Source organism: Ambystoma mexicanum, chromosome 9 (assembly GCF_040938575.1).
Source record: "Ambystoma mexicanum isolate Mex_15411 chromosome 9, UKY_AmexF1_1, whole genome shotgun sequence".
Lineage (NCBI taxonomy): Eukaryota > Metazoa > Chordata > Amphibia > Caudata > Ambystomatidae > Ambystoma > Ambystoma mexicanum.
This window is the reverse complement of record NC_090931.1, coordinates 265,869,943-265,890,401: the sequence shown is the minus strand read 5'-3', so window position 1 is coordinate 265,890,401 and position 20,459 is coordinate 265,869,943. Positions and strand designations below refer to the sequence as shown.

Below are 20,459 nucleotides of genomic sequence, written 5' to 3'. Positions count from 1 at the left end.
GCCTGTATGGCTTGCCCATGGGAAATTATGAACCAGATGGGCAGCCTGACAAACAAATACACTTAAACCCCACCCCCACCCCCACACTGCATGCAGTCCTGCCCTACCAGTCAGAACCAAGTGAAACATATACACACACAAATATCACCACTGCTAACTGTGCACAAGCGCCTTACCAGGTACTGAGCAAAAACATTTTTTTTTTGCCCTGGAACGAACACCCACCCAGATTAGGCCAGCCCACAGAGAGCACTTGTGTGTCCAGTCCTATCAACTACCATACCCTCAGACGAGGAAACACTGGTGGAGGGCGGAGAAATCACATCTATGTGAAGGCAATTTCCGGCTATCTGGCAAAAATAGAGACGCAAGGATTCTCTCGGGCTGTGGTCAGTTTCTTACACAGAAGATTTGGATGTTAGAATGGGGGGGTGGAGGGGGAACAGTATGAGCAACCTTCCTATACCATAAGAACTCACCTGTAAATTTATTGGGACGAGACCTACTCACTAAACTTGATATGACAATCACATTCACTGACAGGGGTTAGTGTGTTCCATCCCTGGAATATGCTTGGGCCGAGCTATGCTGCTAATACAGACAGTAGCTATCAAGACAGCCATACAAGGGATACCAACCAATGCAGACATGTTCGTTCATGGAATACAAGTGCTAGCAAGGGTAGTGCCAGAAATGACTGGAGAGTACCTTCTGATTTCCGCCCAGTGGCCACCCCCGAGATATTTCCCAGCACTGTCCTGCCCCTCCATCTGCAAGGGGTACAAGTTTCCATAAAACGTATTGTGGTGATTGGTCTGGACACACATGGGTGCGAGTGGCAGACAGGACTGTGAACTGACCCAAACGTACCATTACGTGAATTAACTGATGAGCTGTTCACAGGCGAGTGACAAACCACCTTATCGCCATTCAGTGCACTGCCATCATTTTGCAAAACCGCCAAATGTATGGACCATGAACCCACAGGATGTAGGGATGTTGAAAGAAGTGACCCCAATAAAACTCAGTCGGAGTAGTATTGCCCAGGGTGTCACAGTACCCCCTGTCAAGAGGCGGGAATAAAAGACATGATACACGCACTATTGCAACAGGGCATTGTCCCCTCCAACTCACCATGCAATACGGCTATATATCCGATCAAGAACGTGAAAGGGGGGGGGTTGTGGCAGATGGTTCAAGACCTCCGCCTGCTTAATGACATTGATCAAAAGGAGTTCCTTCTGGTCCCAAACCCAGCATCCATTTTGTGCAGTATCCCAAAGCAGGCCACGCACCTTACCATAGAGGACCTGGAAAACGCCTTTCTCAGTACCCCTCGACACAGACTCCCAATATTAACAGCCTTCACATTGAAGAGATATGCGCATTGTCGACTGCCCCAGGAGTACTACAAGAGCCCAAGCATTTTCAACAGAATATTGCATAAAGACCTCTGCAATATTGAAGTTCAAAGTACCATCATTCAATACGTTGATGACCTAATATGTAGTGAGGGGGAAGAAACATGCAGGAAGGACTGTTACCCTGCTCAAATTACTGGCCAACAAAGGGTACAAGGTAGACAAGAACAAACTCCAATATTGCCTGGCAGAGGTGCTAAGTCAATTGATCTCAAAAGATGGCAAGAGAATAATACCATACCGAGCGGCTGCAGTGCACACCTCAGCCAGACCCCACACTGTTAAGGATATGCAGAAATTCCTTGGCATGTGTAACTACTACAGGGCATGGATTTTAGACTATGCTGCCTACATAAGACACATATTACAAGGGTTAAAAGAAGCTCAGAAAGCCAAAACCCCAATTACCTAGACACCTGTGATGCACACTGCTTTCACAACATTAAAAGAACCGATATGCACAGCTCCCGTCCTAGCCATGCCTGATTATGAATGGGAATTTTTCTTGTTCTCACATTCAAACGGAACATTGATGACAGCAGTGCAGACACAAAAAAACATCCCTGGGCCACAAGCTTACTACAGCGACACTCTTTATTAATGCAGGGTCATTTTGTTTGCTAACAGGCTCTTGCAGCCGCAATTGTGATGGGATGTTCAGTCACATTGTTCATGGAACACTCCTCGTTTGCCATACTTGAACAATCCAAATCCACCCTCACAACACAGAGAGCATCAGCCTATGAAATAATCATCTCAAGCCCAAATGTCCAAGTGATATGTTGCAAAATGGTAAATCTAGCCACATTCCTTAGAGCCATGCATGGTGGTGGACATGCAGAACCATGATTGCACCACTTATGAGGGAGAATGAGACACCATTCCCAAAGCAAATGAGAATGCATTGAGCGAGGGAGAAGTGTTCTTTGTGGACGGGTCAGCATCCATTAGCCCAGATACTGGTGAAAAACACGTTGGCGCAGCAGTAGTGAGATTGGAGGAGGGAGAATATGAGATTCTGGTACAAAAACGATTACCATTGCACTATACAGCCCAAGCAGCAGAACTGATTGAAGTCCTCCATGCAGCAAAAGGGTGTGCAGTAACCATCTATTCAGATTCAGCACACGCAACCACCACAGTACATGCTGGATTATCTCAGTGGCGGGGAGGGGTTCAGAAGGGCAGATGGGTCCCCGGTACGCCGAGTTACTAAATGAGTCAATCAAAGCCCTTGCAGAGCCATTAGTAGTGGTCCAGGTAAAATGCCAAGCTCATACCAACAACAATGGCAAAATATCATTGGGGAAACGCGGCGGCGGACACCACTGCAAAACCACCAGCATACTTCCAAAAAACAACCGACCACAGAATGTGTGCTAAAAAGTAGAGGGGAAGATGTTACGCTCACCTGGACCCCACAGGGGTGTCGATCGGACACAGACAGCTGCGGTCTCCTTCAACGTGATGCGTAGTGCAGAGATGACTGTCTGGACTGGCCCGCCTAGTCTTGTCTGCTGGACCCGAAGAAGTATTTTCCTTATGTTCGTAAAAGATGAGCTTTCCATCCTGTGTGTCTTGCAGGGGCACGTAGATACCAGCTACTTCACTGGTTTGAAGGTGTTGGGAGAGTTCCGGTAAGTATTGACTCTCAAGTCCCTGGCGGGATTGGTAAGTATCAAGTTCAATGTGCCCGATGTTCACTCTTGTCCCCTTCCTTCCTTCCTTAAGTTGCAACTGAGTTCGTGAGAAGGCGGTCTCGTAGCTGCTGCTGGCGTTCAGATAAGTCTCTGTTACCCAACGCTGTCTGGTAACTATTGCATGCGTTAACGTGTTATTTTTTCTCCCTCTTTACAGATGCGGCATATGAAAATGTGGAGTGTTATGGAATAATACCGCCGGTGGTAAATCAGGTAAGTCTACGGTGGTAAGAGGTTGTATTTGTTGATTCCCTTGGCTTACCTTGTTTTTTCTTGTGTCCCCTAGGTGCCGGATTACGGCGAAGAAATGATGGACAGTGCCGGATCGAAAGATGCAGTGAGAACTGGTGAGTATGGTGCCGTGCTGGAGCTGGCGAAGCGACGCATGCAGGACTGATGTACTTTCCAGGTCCGGAGGTGAAATGGTTACGGAATTAGAAATAAGTTTGTTTTCTAACCTTGTCCTTTTCCTCTTCTTTATTCTAGGAGCTCCGGATTCGAGGCGGACGTGCCAGAAGACTGGATGCTGGCTGCGGGCACGGTGAGCGTCACGCTGCTGGATGCAGAATAACACGAAGCATGTGCTGCTGTTCGCGTGTGGTTTAAATAGCCTCCAAAGTAGTTCCAGGTAAGAAGTTCCCTAGAGCCACGCCCGAGTAAAAAATAGTCCCTGTAACAAAATAGTCCCATCCAGGCCTCATGTAGGCTTGGACTCTTTTGCAGCATGGTCTGCATCAGGTAAGTAAAGTCTATGAGCCTGGCGCCAGGACTGATTTCTATGGACTGAACCCAGACAGCCTCTAACCGGGGCTAGGTTTAAACAAATGTCTGGATGCCTGCTCCCAGTGCTGAGGGCCTTGGCCATGATGCCTGGGGGTAGGCATCATGACAGAGGAGCCCAAAGGAGAGGCTACAATGCACTGCCAATAGCACAAATAACAGAGCTTCAAAACAAAGCACCACCTGTAGAACAAAAATTATGGACAAAACAGGGATGCCAGGAGGCAGGACACGACAGGGAAGGTAGTGATGCCTGTTGAATTGTTGCAAGTAGCATTCCAACAATTACACTTTCCTACTTACACATCGAAACAGCACATGCTGCAGACATCCAGGAGGACTGGGTCATTCCGAAACTCCAAGAGTATCTTACTAAAATGACCACTGAATGCATCACAAGCAAAACATTTAATTCAGGAATGTCTCTCAGAACACAAGGAACACTGCCTTGCCCCATCGGACCCTTCAGTGAACTGCACATAGATTATGCGGTCATGGGAGAGATGGGGCAAGAGACTGGTGGTCTGTCCCTTTTCACGCTGGGTGGAAGCAGGTCCCTGCACCCGCTCAGACACCAAGCGTGCAGCAAAATTCTTAGTGAGAGACATCTTCCCTCATCAGGGAGTATGCAAGGTCATACGCTCTGACAATGGAACACATTTTGTCAATGATCTCCAACAACCTTATTGGGGATAAAATGTGTTCAATTTACCATCCTGAAGCAAATGGGGTGGTCGCGAAAATCAACGCCCTTCAAGAGTAGATTGTCCAAACTGTCACACACTCAAAAATAACTGTTTACCATTGTCGTTATTCCAGCTGCACACAAGGATCATCACTTGTCTCCCCCATGAAATAGTGACTGGCCAACATATGCAAACACCAGTGAGAAGAATGTCCAATGCACATAGAACGACAACAGTTTTAGGTGAAGAATTCAGAGTACCTCACACAACTCACAAGAGCAGTGAGAAACATTGCAAAACAAGTTGCCCCACAACAGAAAGTGAAACAGATACCGCCACTGCCTTAGCTGATAGCCCAACAAAATGTTTCATGCCTGGGGAACTGTACATTCGCAGTTTTGTGCGAAGGTGGAATTCACCAAGATTTCATACCCCATATGAAGTGCTGCATTGCACCCCTCTAGCAGTAAAGTAGGAGGGCATGAAGTATTGGGTCCACCTGTCCAATGTCAGAAAGGCCCATGATCGTGTAACCCCAGAGAATACACAAGGCAATGAGGAGAAGCAGCAGTGCAAGAGAGTGAGAAAATGCAGAACACACGGAAAAAGACAGGGAGAATAGAGGCATAAAAGTAATGTAATTTCTGAAGAAAAAAAATGTATATAAACTGAATATATTAAAATGTCAAAAGAAATGTCTTTTTCTTGCACTTCGATTCCATGCTTTCCTTTGCTTCTCTATTATTCTCATACATTATTCACACTCAAACTTTATTTAACCCATTATATCACATTCTGCAGGTGTTTACATGGTGGAAAGGATGCCACTCTCTACTACTAGAGCTCCGATAGCAGTAGGAATGAAATAAGTGCCACAAAGGCATATTCATGTGACTGTGGCTTGTACTTTATAGCAATTGTTTTTTCAATCATTTTGTTAAGTTTAGGAATTTATTGGAATATATTTTTTATTGTGGGAGACATAATGGGAGGGGGGAAAACTAACATGGGACCACAAAACATCACCAAACTTCACTACCTTACACAAAGGTGGCTCCACAACCTGGGTTACTGGTAAATAAACGAGTATTTTATGTACAAAACAATGACTTGTCCACTGCAGCAATGTTTACAATGCCACAAAGTGCCTCGCAGACAACTGAAGAACCTACCTCAAATGATGAGATTGTGTATAGTTTGTCTCCCACTGCCACGCCAAATGTTGTCCCAAGCCCCCAATACTGGCAGCTTAGTAGCGACACCAATGTAAACTCTCACACAGGTATTTATCAACTAAAAACCATGAATGCACACAGAACACCAGGTGTTGTTGATAAATGGTACAAAAGGTTATTCGTTGATGATCAAAAGAAATTACCAAACAGACGAAAAACGCAAGTGCACCAGCACAAGTATGATGCATATCATGGATTGGGGTTGGATAAGGTAGAAGACCGCCACCATCAGGTCCAGTCTAAAAAAAAAATTGTACTCTGACATGAGCGCCACAGGAAGACAAGCCACGAATGGCAGCTGCTATGTGTGCTCACCAATACCCAATGCGTCAGGGACACCTAAGGATTTGGCGACTCAAGAATGCCCGCCCCCCCCCCCCTCCCCTAGTAGAAGCCCAATGTCTTGTTCATCTCACACTATGTAGAATCAGGAACACCTGTTTTGCAAAGTGTGTATGCAGTGCACTACACACAACTCTGACTACAGGTATAGGAAACCCAAACTCTGATATAAGCTTGTACTACACAGTTTTGGTAGTGTGTTGAGCAGCCATGCTTATCTCAAGAGGGGTCAATGTGAGCTGTAGGGGAGTTACAGAGATTCACAGTGACAAGTCCTAAAATAAACAATTAATTGATCAGTTAGAATAAGCCTTTCTCAGAAGGGAGCAATATAAAAGGTAACACTCAAATACACTTCAAAACACACACTCTTAGCTTCTAAATCAGTAAAGACCGTTGTGGGATGGCCCACAGACACAACCTACACCCTCAGGTGACTTCAACAGCTAGGGTGCTGGGGACGTGAATATCTTACTGTTGGCATTTGGAATACGGTTGAATTTGGTAAAAGGAAAAGGTTATTTAGAACATACAAGAGACCACAAATATTCTTAAACCGGCAAATACTTTCCGGTCCTCCAAGAAGAGTCATTCAGTGAAAAAGGCTAAGCCAAAATCAATAGGCAAAAGTCTATCTGAGCTGGAGTCCTTCTTTGCAGGTAAGTAGACAATGTTTGTGCACAATGTTTTCATAAGTCTCTGAAAAAGGAAGAATCAAATGGGCCACAAGCTGTTAGATTTGTGAAAAGGCAGAAGATCAAGTTCTCAGACTTTACAGTACCTTTGTATTGAGAAAAAAAAAGTGCAGCAGATGACTTCAGTTCCTGTGCAGCTCTGCAGATCCGTTACTGGCCCTCAGTCGTGGCGACAAGAGGGAGGACTTCTGGCGACTCCTGCACTGCAATGGGACAGTCACCGCTCGCAACCGGCAATCTTTCCAACAAGTGGCACTTCAGTGTCTCAGCTCCTCGCAACTACCGCAAATAGCAACACCGGAGTGCCTGGCTGTCGAGATGGACTTTCCTTGCTTTTGGGGTCCCACACTCATTTGAGGGGGCTCAGGCTCAGTCAGTCCTGCTTTCTGGGTGTCCGGAGGATCTTTCTGGCGCTCTTGGCCAGCTTAAAAGCAACACACATAATCTGGTGTTCCTCTCCCTGGCTATACGGTTTCAAGAAGCAACTCTGTGGAAATTCAATCAGCTCTGAGAAGGATGTCCAGGTGGCTTACTTTGGAGTTCTTTGGTCCCACCAACTCAAGGGGTGAAGTCGTCCTTGTAGAGGCTGCCCTGATTATACAAATTTGTAGTATCAGCACAGCAGCAGGGCTTCACAGGGCATATCAACAGTCCAGGTTGCAGTAGTTCTTCGGTTCCTTCGTCGAGTGATCGATTCTGCCTTCCAAGCCAAAAGTCTCTCCTTTTATTCAGTTCTCTCCCATTCATTCCAGCCCAGCTGTCAGTCACCCAGCAGGGTGGCTGTCCTTGCCGGACAGTCAGCTGGGCAATCACTACGGGGGGGGGGGGGGGGGGGGGTCTCGGGCACTTCGCTCACTACCTGCCTACCTGAGACACCCTGGAGCCAGAGGCAGGCTTCACTTGCGAATCCCGGCAAAGCGAACAATGGGACCAAACCTGGTTTGGCACACAGTAAATCTCAAGAAGGCCCTTTCCACAAAGAAATGGTGAAAACAATAAGTGCGGGTCATTTTGACAAAAATGGCACCCTTGGGTGCTTTACTGCAGCTGCAAACGCAGACCGCGGTAAATGCACACCACGGTAGTTAAAACAAAACCACTGCCACCAGCCATTTAGTGAGCAAAGGGTAACAAAAAATGTTACATGAGAAGCTAGACAAAGGGGATACTAGGTAAGATAGTGTGTGCTGGGTCTAGAAAGTTATAAGTAAAGTCAATTACTGCTCTGGGAAACAGTAGTTAATCCCAGAGAAGGTATTTAAACCTTTGGGAAATTGACTTCCCTGTCCCACTGCACTGAAGGTGCTGTGACACAATGTGAAGATGATGCCTATGGAGTGTGTTAGATTCCACAACCAAAAGAAACAGTTCTAAATCACATTAAAAACTTTCTCCAGGTTTAAAAAAAAAAAAAAGCAAGTTCTCAAAATCCAGCAAAGTTGCTGGGTGTCTCTAAGGAGGAGGGAATTAGCACATTTCTGAGAATTCTCCCTAACAGCACCTTCCAGGCACACACAGTAAAACTACAACTGCTTTCTCCAGATGAGAAGATATGCAGAAAGTGCTACATGCTTTAAGGAGCCGTTCTTAGCAATAAAAAGGACATGTTTGCTGAAAATAAATGGCAAGGTGCAACAGTGCGCAAGGCAGAAGCGCTATGTGGCCTAACAGGCAATAGACTACAATGGATGGAAGATACCTGTGCCCAGACATGGTCCCAGCACATCACGAAGCTGACATGGCTCACAGCTCTCAAAAAAACGATCAAGATCCAGCATGAAGAAAAACGAAGACAGGGAAGGAAGAGTACCCATGGGTTCAAACACACACTGCAACAGAACCCTCGTCATCCCTGATATGTGAAAAGCGACTACTGCTCTGATGGACCATTACTCAGTGTGCGGCAAACAAATACTTGCACCTCCCGTCATCATGGAGGGGTTACTGTGCTCTGGCGATTGATGCCGGAGAACCATGTCTAGAGGAAGGGGAGTCCAACACACAGCAACTGGCACCAAAACCAACAAATGAAGAACCCCCCTCTAGGACATACTCTCGGAAGACAAGCTGCAAGATCAAGTGTCGCGCAAAAAGAACATCCAACTATCTTTCTAAGGACTCTTCTGACATCTTGGCACAGATCCCTGATGAATACAAACTTTTCAACTCAGCAGAGACATTTTTTGCATCACTGATACCCAGCATCCAAGCACAAGCAAACGCCAAATGGCTCCAAATCATCCGCTGGGAGCTGATCCAACTGGACTACACTGAAGAATGTCATCAAAGTAGAACTAAGATCACTCAGACTAATGACAATGCAGAACAGGTAGGTGCTCGACCGACTCGCAGCTATGGAGGGCGGTGTTTGCCGAAAAACAGGAGTGCATGTTGCACTTTTGTACCTTCTTCAGATGCTAACGGGACACTCACAATTGCTACAGTACACAAATTTGGAGTGAGAATAAAAAAAAAAGAAGGCAGTGTTCAGCCCTGTGACTGGTTCAACATAGCGTTCGATTTGGTATCATAATGGCTCAGGACTGCAACGAAGTTACTTGTCCCCATTATCTTCTTCCTTCTGCTAATCTGTGTGTGTTAGGTAGGGGTTTGATGCTGCGCAGAAGCGATTCCTAGTAGTGCGATGATGGTGAATTTAGGCAACAAAGATAGCAATGGAAAGATGCCTCATGATACTAGGGAAGCCCAAGTACAAACTGGTGAGAATGATGAACCCGAATACCACATGGTAGCAATATTTAAACACAGGGGATGTAATAGACAATTACTATCACACCACTATTAAAGAACCTCAGGATCTTGAAAATTACAGAGTAGTATGACCTAGATGGGGACTGCATTTATATAACATGTACCCCTGAATAATATGCACAGCGTGGGGAGAGCCTAAGAAATGTGTGCAGAGCTTGGATGCCAATAAAAAGGTACTCCTGCCTGGGATGAGGCAGTAAAGCGGGCAGAGGAACAGACGTACTGGGGGAGGGTATTTGTTACTTTCGTAGTAACGAAAGTGGGGAATGTTGCAGGAGAGGGGGATGGTCTTTCCCACACCCCTTACCATTCCCACGCTGAACATATCCCGTATGTGCTATGGGGGGTGGGGGGGTGACACCCCCCACCCTATCTGTAATGTGTACTAATCGCTTTCTAACCACTAACAAAAGAAAAAGCACAAACATATAGCCAAGCCTTATCGAGGCTGGGAACCTCCATTTTGTGACACACAGAACGCCATCTTTTACTAGGCCCGAAAATGATCTCCAATATTGCCTCTCCCCTGCCCAGCGCCTCACACAGACAGTCCAGGCCGCCTCCGCACAAACCCTGTTCTCATGGAAGTCCAGCCATTCATTGTTGCAACATTTAGTGTCGTCCTGAGTAAAGATGAGCTCATTGCACTGTGTGAGACTGGAGCAGGCCACAACCCAAGAGCACATCCATCTCCACTAGCCTGTGCTCCCTCAACCCCCACCCCGCCAGGCTCCACAGCCCACTGGGCCCATGCCCCTCTGCTCTTTTGATACAGATACACATCGGACCCCTCGCAGTGACCAGACGAGGACACCCACCATAGCCCTAATCCTATGCACCAATATATCGTCTATAGAAACATGTCCATCCGTATCATGAGGCATCAGGTAGATCAAAACCCCCAAGGCGGAAACGGGTAGAATGCTCATATACCCGTCAGTGAACTCTAAAAGCACTCCCAGTCATGCCAAACTTTAATACTCGCCATTTGTCTCATGCCCTCAGATCCTGTTGTCATAGCTTAGATAGCCAGGAAAGTAACACTCTGCCAACACGACCTCCACTCCGTGGAGAGGAGCACAGCTGACCCACATGCGGCAGGAGACACACCCAGGTAACAGCCAACCCAACGTGGTCATCCTATATGGATACATACTGTTTCACCAATTGCACTGTAGAGTTGTGTACCTATAGTGTGGCGTCATTAGTGATGCGGTCTTGACTTATAATGTGCTGCCCGTGTAATGTTTGGCAGAGCGCTCCGCATGCAAAACTTATTTTATAAGCTAAACTTGTTTTATTTGCAATCCATTTCCTGGTCTCATTCCTTAGTGGGGTGCGTCCATTATTTGGTCTGTTGGATATAGCGTGCTGGGGGAGTGGCCGCCTTCACCCCTGCTCCCATTTAAGAAAGAAAAAATAAAACAGGGGTTGCAGGGGTGTCACCCATATGTTCAGCGTAATGATTACTGCCAAAAAACAGCAACTTTTTTGTCCAGGGACATTCCGATTACATGGAACCTCCCAGTGGCTGCAAGGATCAAGTTCAAGACCCTTTGCATTGTCTACAAGGCCTTCTGGGGCCTGGGACTGCAATACCTTCAACTCGCTCTTCTGAAATAGCTTCCTACACGAGCCCTTTGCTCCTCCAACTCCCCGAGGGTCAGATGCTTCTCTCCAAGCAACGAGTTGGGGGGCAGATCTCTCTCTTCGGCTGGTGCCTCCCTGCCTCTCTGAAAATTGAGCAGAACCATCTCCAGCTCAAGAAGCGCCTCAAGACTTTCCACTTTGCTTCTGCCTTCTCTCTTCCTCTTACCTGCTGATCTCCTGTCTGATACAGCATTGATCACCTGGCTGGAACCTCTGAACTTCGGGCCCAGGTACCTGCCCACCCAGTTGCACATCTGCACTTCTTCCTGGCAACCTTTGCACTTTGTTCTGTATCTGCAACCCAACAGTCTCTTTACCTGCCTACACCTTGCACTGCCACCTACTGGCCACACTAGTTTTTGATTCAGTTTCCCGCACTTACTCTTCGCCCCCTTACCTCTCCCCGGCACTTGCACAATCTTAATGTCACTAGGCCTAGTAAGATTGCTGTCTTGTCCTCCCTTTGTTTCCCCTCCCTTGCCTCATCGTGACTTGAAACACTTGTGTATAGGCGCACTATAAATGTTATATCATCTGTGCTTCCAGCACGCTTCCGTCTGCCCAACCCCACCATCCCTGCTCCCCACCCCTGACTAGAGGACGCTGCTGGGTGGTCAGCTGACCTACATTAGACATCTGGCCCTCACAAGGCAGCTGGCTAAGGGCACCTTCCAACACCCGTTTGTCCTAGGCACCTCTGCCAGGCCTCATCGTAGGTTTGCGTGTACCTTTTAGTACTGATGTAGGTCTGTATTTTGACTTTAACTGTACTTTGATCCCAAGCTACTGTTTTGTACCACTACTTTGCATCTGTCTCCACAGGACAGCTCTGTAGACCTGAATTTTGAACATGCCGACTTTGTGCAACTACCTTATATTTTTCTCCACAGGGATAGCACCATAGGCCTGTATTTTGAATCTAGCTACTGTTTTGTGCCAATACTTTGCATCTTTCTCTACAGGATTAGTGTTCAGACTTGGTCTTTCTTCCACAGATGTTAGGCACTGTTTCTCTCACCCCCACCCTTGGCCCATGCACTCATCTGTGGCGGTTCTCAGCTCTCTTGCCACACTCATTCACGTCAACAACTCACGTGCATCCGAATCAATGCCTGATCTGTTGCACACAAAAAAAAAAGCACATTAACGACAATATTCTCTGAAGGCCCAGGCATCCTCTTCAGCACAGAAACCTGGTTCTCCCATGAACCCCGGCCCATTGCGCTCCTCATGGCCTTCCCTCCTGGCTACACCAATATGCATAACAGAGTCAGGAGGGCTGCCAGAATCGCCATCCTTTACAAATCCAGATCACACTGAGGAACAAGCCTGCAACTCTGACTGCAAATCCCACCTCCACTAGTGAACTTTCTCATCACCTCTCCACATACAACTTCTTACTACAGCAAACATTTTTCTGAAAACCCTCAGTGACTCATGCTGCCTTCCAGGGGATTTCAATATATGGTTTAAAGTCCCACTTAACCCCATGACACAATTTGGCATCCCTTCCTCCAACACAACTAGCATCAGGTCCCACTCGCATACTCTCCCGACAGCCCATCACAGCACCTATCCACTAGCCAGATCACCATACATCACTAGCAGGGACTTAACCGCCCCTACCTTCATTCGGTCTAAAATGCACACACTTTCCAAAATCCTTTCACCAACTTCTCATACCTCAGTTCTCCAAGGGTGTTTGAGTCAACAAACCAATATTATTAGGTGCTATACAAATGCCATATAACATAACTCCAGCCAAGTCACACGAGCAATTGTGCCACATACCTAGCCATCTCAAAATAACTGAATTATTGCAACTGCTCTGGTCACAATGAACTTATATCAGTTGCCCCCTAAGCTTGAATCATTGTCAAGACATTACCTCAACTCAAAAGGCCCAACACAAGAAAGTATGATTTCAGACTTGAAATTAAAAAGGGGAGGGAGACGAAGGGCTACGATCAAGACCGTTACCCCTACAAACATGCTCACTCCAACCATTCAAAGTAGCTCTAATGTTTACACCCTAATTCCCTTTCTTATTGAGACACGCCATATTAAATTCAATTTACAGTGTTCTGTTACACCCCCAAAAACATTTGCGTTTTAGTACAGGAACCACACGTTCAATATGGAAGACATGGGCAAACGTGTTCATTACATTTTTCTTTTTACATCAGTTTCCACTTGTCAATAGTACAAAACACAAAGTGCTATTAAGGGAAAGATTGCATTAGGAGACCAGAGGAAACACATTGTACATATACCATTAAATATGGAATAAGGAGCTCCATACCCACTTGACAGAGCTATTTTGGGAAGTAATCTTTGTATGCACAACAGTGAATTTTGGGCATACAAATTAGACATAAATTGCATGAGATCAATAGATCACTGTCCAGAAACGTCATCAACATGGCTCCATTAGTCAGTAGCATTCAAGACACAAGAGTGGAACTACATAATACAGAATGGTTGACCTGCATGCTACACCAGCTTCTATAAGACCAACGAGCAGTCTATTCTCATTTTGCTATTTGGACCTTTCGCCTAAGCTTGTTCCAGGGACAAACCCTTGATTTTGTCCCAATACTTTCCAGAGGGAAAAAAACGAATTCATCCAAAAGACGTTCCATTTGAAAGTTTATCAATATCCTCTCACGATTGGTGGCATAGGTGAACAGATAGTCAGCTTCTCCAGACAGTAGGATTTACTCCAAAATGTGTAATGTTTGAAATCAGACATGTAAATTATTGACATTTGACAAAGGATTTGAGCTCTTCAAGGAATTTGATGTACTCCTGGTGCTCCAGGGCAGTGCTCAACTCAATCAACTCATCAGCAAACGTGTTGTCGATTCCACGATCAGCCAGAAAATCCATCAAATGATCATAGAGTGCCTGCAAAATAAACAAAGAATGTTCTGAATCTAACCCCTGAACAATTTTCAACAAAGCTTTGGCTCAGGTCAGCAAAACAATTTCTCAATTGTAGTCATTATTAGTCTTGGCACAAAATAAGTACATAATGGGAAGACATGACCAGCCTACTAAATGCTACAGTTCAACCTTTTGCTCATTGTCCAACACGGAAACGTTAGAAGTGCAAAGCAATACCCACCACATCGTTTTACAAGACCCTATCCAGGCAACCAATTGGCTAAACGGAGCAGGTTAACCTGCAAGTCATAAATAAGCACTTTTCTATTGGTAAAGGCACCTGATTTGCTATTTTGGTTAGCTGACTTGTAGATTTACAGAGAATCACATAAAACCCTACTTAAGGCCCAACACAGACTCCCAATGTAAAGGTACCCTCTTCAACGTACTCCAAACCAAGCAGGAACCACAGGTTACCACCTAGAATTACTATTAAATATAAGAGGCTTAAACTGGAATTAAACATTCATACAGGAGACACACAGCAAAACATAACACGTGTTGCCAGACATTGTATGCACAGTCAATAGTCTATTGTATGTGCAGTCTCACTCCACCCAGTGGCCAGGGTGCCTGCAACTATGAAATCCCAGTAAAAACAGAAGGGTAGTGCATATACACATCTCAGCAAACAAATAGGGCAGAGCAAAGAGGCATTCAAAAGCTACATGAGGAACATAGAAAAAAAAAAGTGTTTTACAGAGCAGCAAGAAAACGGATAACCGATGGCTGGTGGTAGGTTTACATTCTTGATTAAACAATCTGAGTGCCCAGAGGACATAATCATTCCTGGAACAGGAGGATAGCTCAGGGACAATCTGTTCGACTGGTAAGCAAGACGACACAGGTTTGAATCCCGGTGCCATACTTGGAGACTGGCCTCCAGTATTACACACTTAATAATTAATCTCCTTTATACACAATGAGATTACTGCACATTTTGCCAGCACATACTACAGGGTAAATTACACCCTGTAATATGTGCTGTATCGGAAAAAGGAAGACAATTTTCTGTATTTTAAACTCACTCTGAGGAACCCCTCCTATTTTTTTGCTAGCTCCACGGAGTCTTGAACCTTTTCTGAGTAAGTGACCATTTTTTAAAGTAACATTTTACAACAAATTTTAATGAACAGCCCTGTGGTTCCCATGGTACTCTAGATGACTCACATCTGCAGTGATTTTTTTTTTCTCTAATAGTGCACTGCTGTGCACTTTATTTTCTTTTAACCACAAGGATGCTCACCTCTCCGAAACTGGGAACAGCAAGCATGGTCCTCTTTTACTGCTATACTAGCCTGCTCAGTTTATGGGGCTTAGGAATGGTGTAACTTCCTTACCAGAGAGTAATATGGATGGCCTCTATTGAACCTAGCAGTACATTAGTCTCAGAATGAAGACGCAGTCACATGGTGGCTTTGTGTGGTAACAAAGTCTTAAGCGAGCATAGCACATCCATTGTGAACCAGTCCAAAAACATGAAAGAATTTCAACCAGCCTTCTAAACCATCAAAATGCTGTAAATCAAGACAATAGTTTCAGGTGAATTTCGGGGGGGGGGGGGGGGGGGGGGGGGGTGGACTACAGGGAACCGTTTTTCCAAGTCAGTAAGCTACCTTGTCTAAACACCAACGATTTGACAATCCCCAAATAAATCTTGTCATGGCTTGGAAAAACAGAGAAAAGTACCATATCTATGAAATAGTTTTAATAACCATAATTGGATTAAAAAAAAAAAAAGCAATGAGACCATAAACGGATGAGCCAAGCACCTCAGCTATGACACCAAACTAATGGCATTTAGATTTCTCACTCTCAAAGCATAGAAATGTGTACTAAGTCACCATGGAATGGGAGAAGAAAAACACCTATGCAATGTCTCCTGAAAAAGTGTGTAAAGATGCACCTACCCAGTCCAGCGAGTCGGTGCCGAGGGTGTAGCTTGTATCTTTCCAATCGGTTTCCCCAGTCGGTTGGAAACTGACCTCCCGAATTGAAAAAATGTCACTCTCCTCTTCCTCACCCTGCCCAATCTGTAAAAGAAGTTGAAATATATAACGCAAACTTGGGCACTGGCAAGTCAGTTACAATGCTCCTGGCCAAGGCTTCATGTTCATAATGAAGTCACAGGTCAACGCAATAACATTAGGCGAAACAGAACAAGGTTTCCTTCTTGACTTGCCCAATAGCTTAATGCATTTGAAATTAAAAACCTACAATTGACAGCAGCCATCGGAACACTACCTCCTGCCCCTCCAAAATTGTAGGACGCCCCACTTAAATAAAATGCAATGTAGGGTTCAGAAATTGTAGTTTTATTCGATTTCGAATTATGAATGATGGAATAGACACTGTAGGAAATGGTTTATAAACAGGTAAGTCCCCCAAGACGAGATCTTGATAGTTTCCATGACCTTGCTATTGCTGGCTCCTGAACTCTATGCCATCATAGAACCATAGCCAGACACAGTCCCAGCCTAGATACTGCCAATATATTTGGTGAACCTCTCTGTGCTGAGGCTTAGCAAAAAGGCACTGATCTATCTAGTCATAACTCAATTTATGTTCAAAATGTAAAAAATGTTTTACACGCTGTATGGTTTGCAGCATCAGAGCTGAAAGAGCCTCGTGAAGAGTGATGCAGAGTGTCTGGCTTAACCCAGCTATTTCATGGGATAAACGGCATCAACGAGAGGGTCATAGTTAAGACCAAAGCAAGTAGTGAGGATTATAAAACCTCAAAACATTGTAAGGCCCTTTTACAATAGTATTACTAAAACAAGAGTATTAATGGAGAATATAATGTATGCATTAATGTCACATCCTTTCATATGGATTCATGTTGGCCACATCATAAAATGGATAAGAGACAATGAAGGTGAAATCATGGGTAATTTAAATTTGACAAGCAGCCCCGTATCTGAAAATATTAGAACAATCTACATTCACTCAAACTGTTATTGCCAATTATTTATATAAAACTCACTTCATCCTCTGGATAGTGGCAGTCTAGCACCAGGTTATGCCTGGAGTCCTGTTTCGACACTTCCACAACAAAGTTAGGCGTAGACACGAGATCCGGCTGCAAAAAAAATGCAAAATATAAGGATGCAGCTACTTCCCAATATCATTACCCAAGAAAATTAAATATTTTCCAAAAGATAATGTCTTTCCCATCATTAAACCTATGCTACAGAAAATGTGTAAATAAATGCTATCCCAGGGAAATGGCCCTTCATGAAACATCAGAATCCCACTTACACGGTGTAAAGGTCAGGCAAAATTAACTCAGTAATCTCTGTATCCAGGTTGCCAGGTGTTCCGTTTGTTAACTTTCCCTTGCAGTCAATATACATCAGTGCACTCACCAATTAGGCACATTTTCAATACTTGAACCTGCCAAATAGTTTATTAAAGGTCATTTTTACTCGTTTGCTGCTTAGAAACCAATCATTCTGAGGCTCAATGTCCCAGCTTTCCTTTGTGTAAAGCAGTACCTCAATTGAAAAAAAGCTAACAATCGGGCAAGAGCCAGCATCCAAGTTGTCACTTTACCAATCTTGCTATTCCGGACAAGATTGATAGTAAGGGCCCTCTCAGAGAGCTCTTTGTGCTCTCATACTCTGCTTACCGGATGTGGGGAAAAGAAAAAGATACCCGTGGACTTTGTCACCACAGATCACCCCACCATTTACGGGCGGCTCATGTGGCCCAGTCTTCCCAGACAACTTTTCTTATTCTGCGAACCCAAATGCTTTGCAACGTGTTTCATTGCACATTTCCAAAAACTGGATGCAAGCAAGTTAACTGCAGGTCAACATCAGTAAGAGTGAGCCAATTATCCAAAGTACGGTCAAAACCGTTTCATTACTCTTTGGGCATATGCTCTACAAACGAAGGGAAACAAATGTTTCAAATATTAGGGCTGCACTGCCATACCATGACTACGATGGTCCAGCCACCAACTTCTTTATAGTATGGCAATGTACCATGTGCCAGCACACCAATCAACTATCTGGTACCTTGGTTCGTCCTCTATGCAAGGCATCCAACTAATTGAGGAATGACGCAGCTCACACAAAATGCCAACGTGAAAAGAGCAAAACATGCTTTAATTAATGCTTCTCAATCATTGGCTATTCTTCTAGGTAACATTACATGCCAACAATCCTTTTTTGGCGGAATTACAGAAGGAAGCCAACCATGTGCAGATCAGGCGTGACTCTAGAGTCCAGACTCAACAGCTAGGTTACAAACCCTTAACATGGGTCCTTTTTAGAGAATCTCCATAAGTGCACAGCATATGCCCGGAGGTGGGTTTTTATACATTGATTGGATATTGCCTATACAAATAGCGTTTCAAGGCGCCACAAGATTACATGCCAGGGATTGCATGGGGTGCTGGTCCACATGCAAAGTGCAAGGAGGGGTGTGGCCAAGGTGGGGGCCTGGTGCCCTGTAGAACTCAGAGGGAGCCAATCAGCAGCAGAGAGAGGTGGGGGGGGGGGTCTTAGCAGGGAAGGGGGAGAGGGAAGGAAGAAGAGAAAATGAGGGCCCCGAGGAGCTTCCGGAACTTGGGAGATCCAGCTCAAGCCGGGGGCAGGGTCAGGGAGACAATTCCAGAGGGAAGCTCCTGTGGAGGAAAGATCTACCCCCTCCCCCCACTCTCTGCTTGGAGAAACGTCTGATGTGCAGAGTGTTGGAGCTAGAGGACCAAAGGGCTCTAGAAGGAGGTATTTAGGGAGAGTTCGATGTACTGGGGTCCAGGGTCCCAGGCCCCAGAAAGGCAATCAGAACATGAAACCTCTGAAAATGTAGAATTTCTTATTTCAAGAATATATATATATATATATATATATATATATATATATATATATATATATATATATATATATATATATATATATATAATCAGCAAGGCATAAAATAAGCAGTGTCGCATAGCAATTTGCTATGCAATTCTGTGGGTCTGCTAATCACATTTGCTACACAAGTGTCCATATATCTATTTAAGTGGCCGCCTTCAATGAAAGTATAGCTTGCCCTGCATTCCTCTCTTGCCCTTAATACTCTCCTCACCCTCTTTTCTCTGTTCACTTCAACTGCTAATGGTGAGAAAGTGCAGCAGTAATCATCTCCTCCACTCTTAAGCACCAAAGGCGTGTGTGGGAGTGCTAGGCAAGACTATTTTTCTTTTTCAAATAATTGCAAACCAGAGGTGATACTTTTATTTAGTGTTCTACATCCTGTCTGTGTTCTATATCCTGTCTGGCAAAGACCAATATGTGTCAACTTTATATTTTTTTAATACAGTCATGCAATTCCATTCCTAAAGTGTAAGTGGTTACATAATGCATAATTACAGTATTGATACTGTAAAACACTGCATCATCTCAATGTTTTACAGTTTAGGCTGTGTAAGGATGCAAATTGACGAGCTAACACTTTTGAAAATGTACATGATCAAATGCTTTTGATGGAAAACCTAGGTCTGTAACCTGCAGGTTGTGGTCATCTTGCAACTGGTGCTCAACCCATGAGCGAACCCATACTCATTGGCATTCTACATCATCATGTTATTCAATACACTGTAACCTGAAAATGAGAACCACAAACGACAATAGTCCACCTAGTCTGCCCAGGTCTCTGCCTGCTTCACAATCCACTCTGCCGAGTCTCTTTCCCTCCTTTTACATAATGAATACACCAAGCTAACTAGATGTTTACGCAAAGTAGTGATCAATAGTTCCATCCAGTCTGTAAATCTACATATCTACTGTAATACCAAACACTGTAGTTGGCCTCTAGAGCTGGTTTTGGTATAGAATTATGGTTGTATTACATATTAACACCTGCAGGAGACAGCTGGCCAAACAGTTTTCAGAGCCTTTTTATCATATCTGTGTGTGTCGGTAAGATAGCTCAGTGGGTTGAGCGCTCGCTGCTGCGATCTGCAGGTCCCGGTTTTGCCTCAAAAGTAGGTAAGGGGAGGGGGGGGGGGTCCAAAAGCGGGCCGCCAGAGGAAGGAGGAAGCTGGGGTCCCACTGAGAAAGATTTCAGTCTTACTGACACCAATGCAGAGATCATTGGTGGTACACCATGCCTGAATAGCAATCAGAAACCCAGGGCTGGAAGAGGAGGCAGTAGGAGAAGACTGACGGAGAGCTGCGTGTCGTCTGCATAACACTGGAAGTGAGGCGAGAAGGAGGAGATCAGAGGGGCAAGGTAGATG

General features: G+C 44.9%; 1 protein-coding gene across 1 annotated transcript in view; it reads right to left on the bottom strand.

Annotated features, from left to right (window-relative positions):
* Positions 1–13,424: 13,424 nt before the first annotated feature.
* C1QBP (complement C1q binding protein) overlaps positions 13,425–20,459 on the bottom strand; it is a 34,533-nt gene continuing 27,498 nt past the window's right edge. The window contains exons 4-6 of the mRNA XM_069614600.1: positions 17,214–17,309; positions 16,138–16,260; positions 13,425–14,188 (exon numbers count right to left, since the gene is read on the bottom strand). Of these exons, the coding sequence (XP_069470701.1) occupies positions 14,039–14,188; positions 16,138–16,260; positions 17,214–17,309 (369 nt within the window). The 3' untranslated portion in view covers positions 13,425–14,038. The remainder of the gene's footprint in view (positions 14,189–16,137; positions 16,261–17,213; positions 17,310–20,459) is intronic.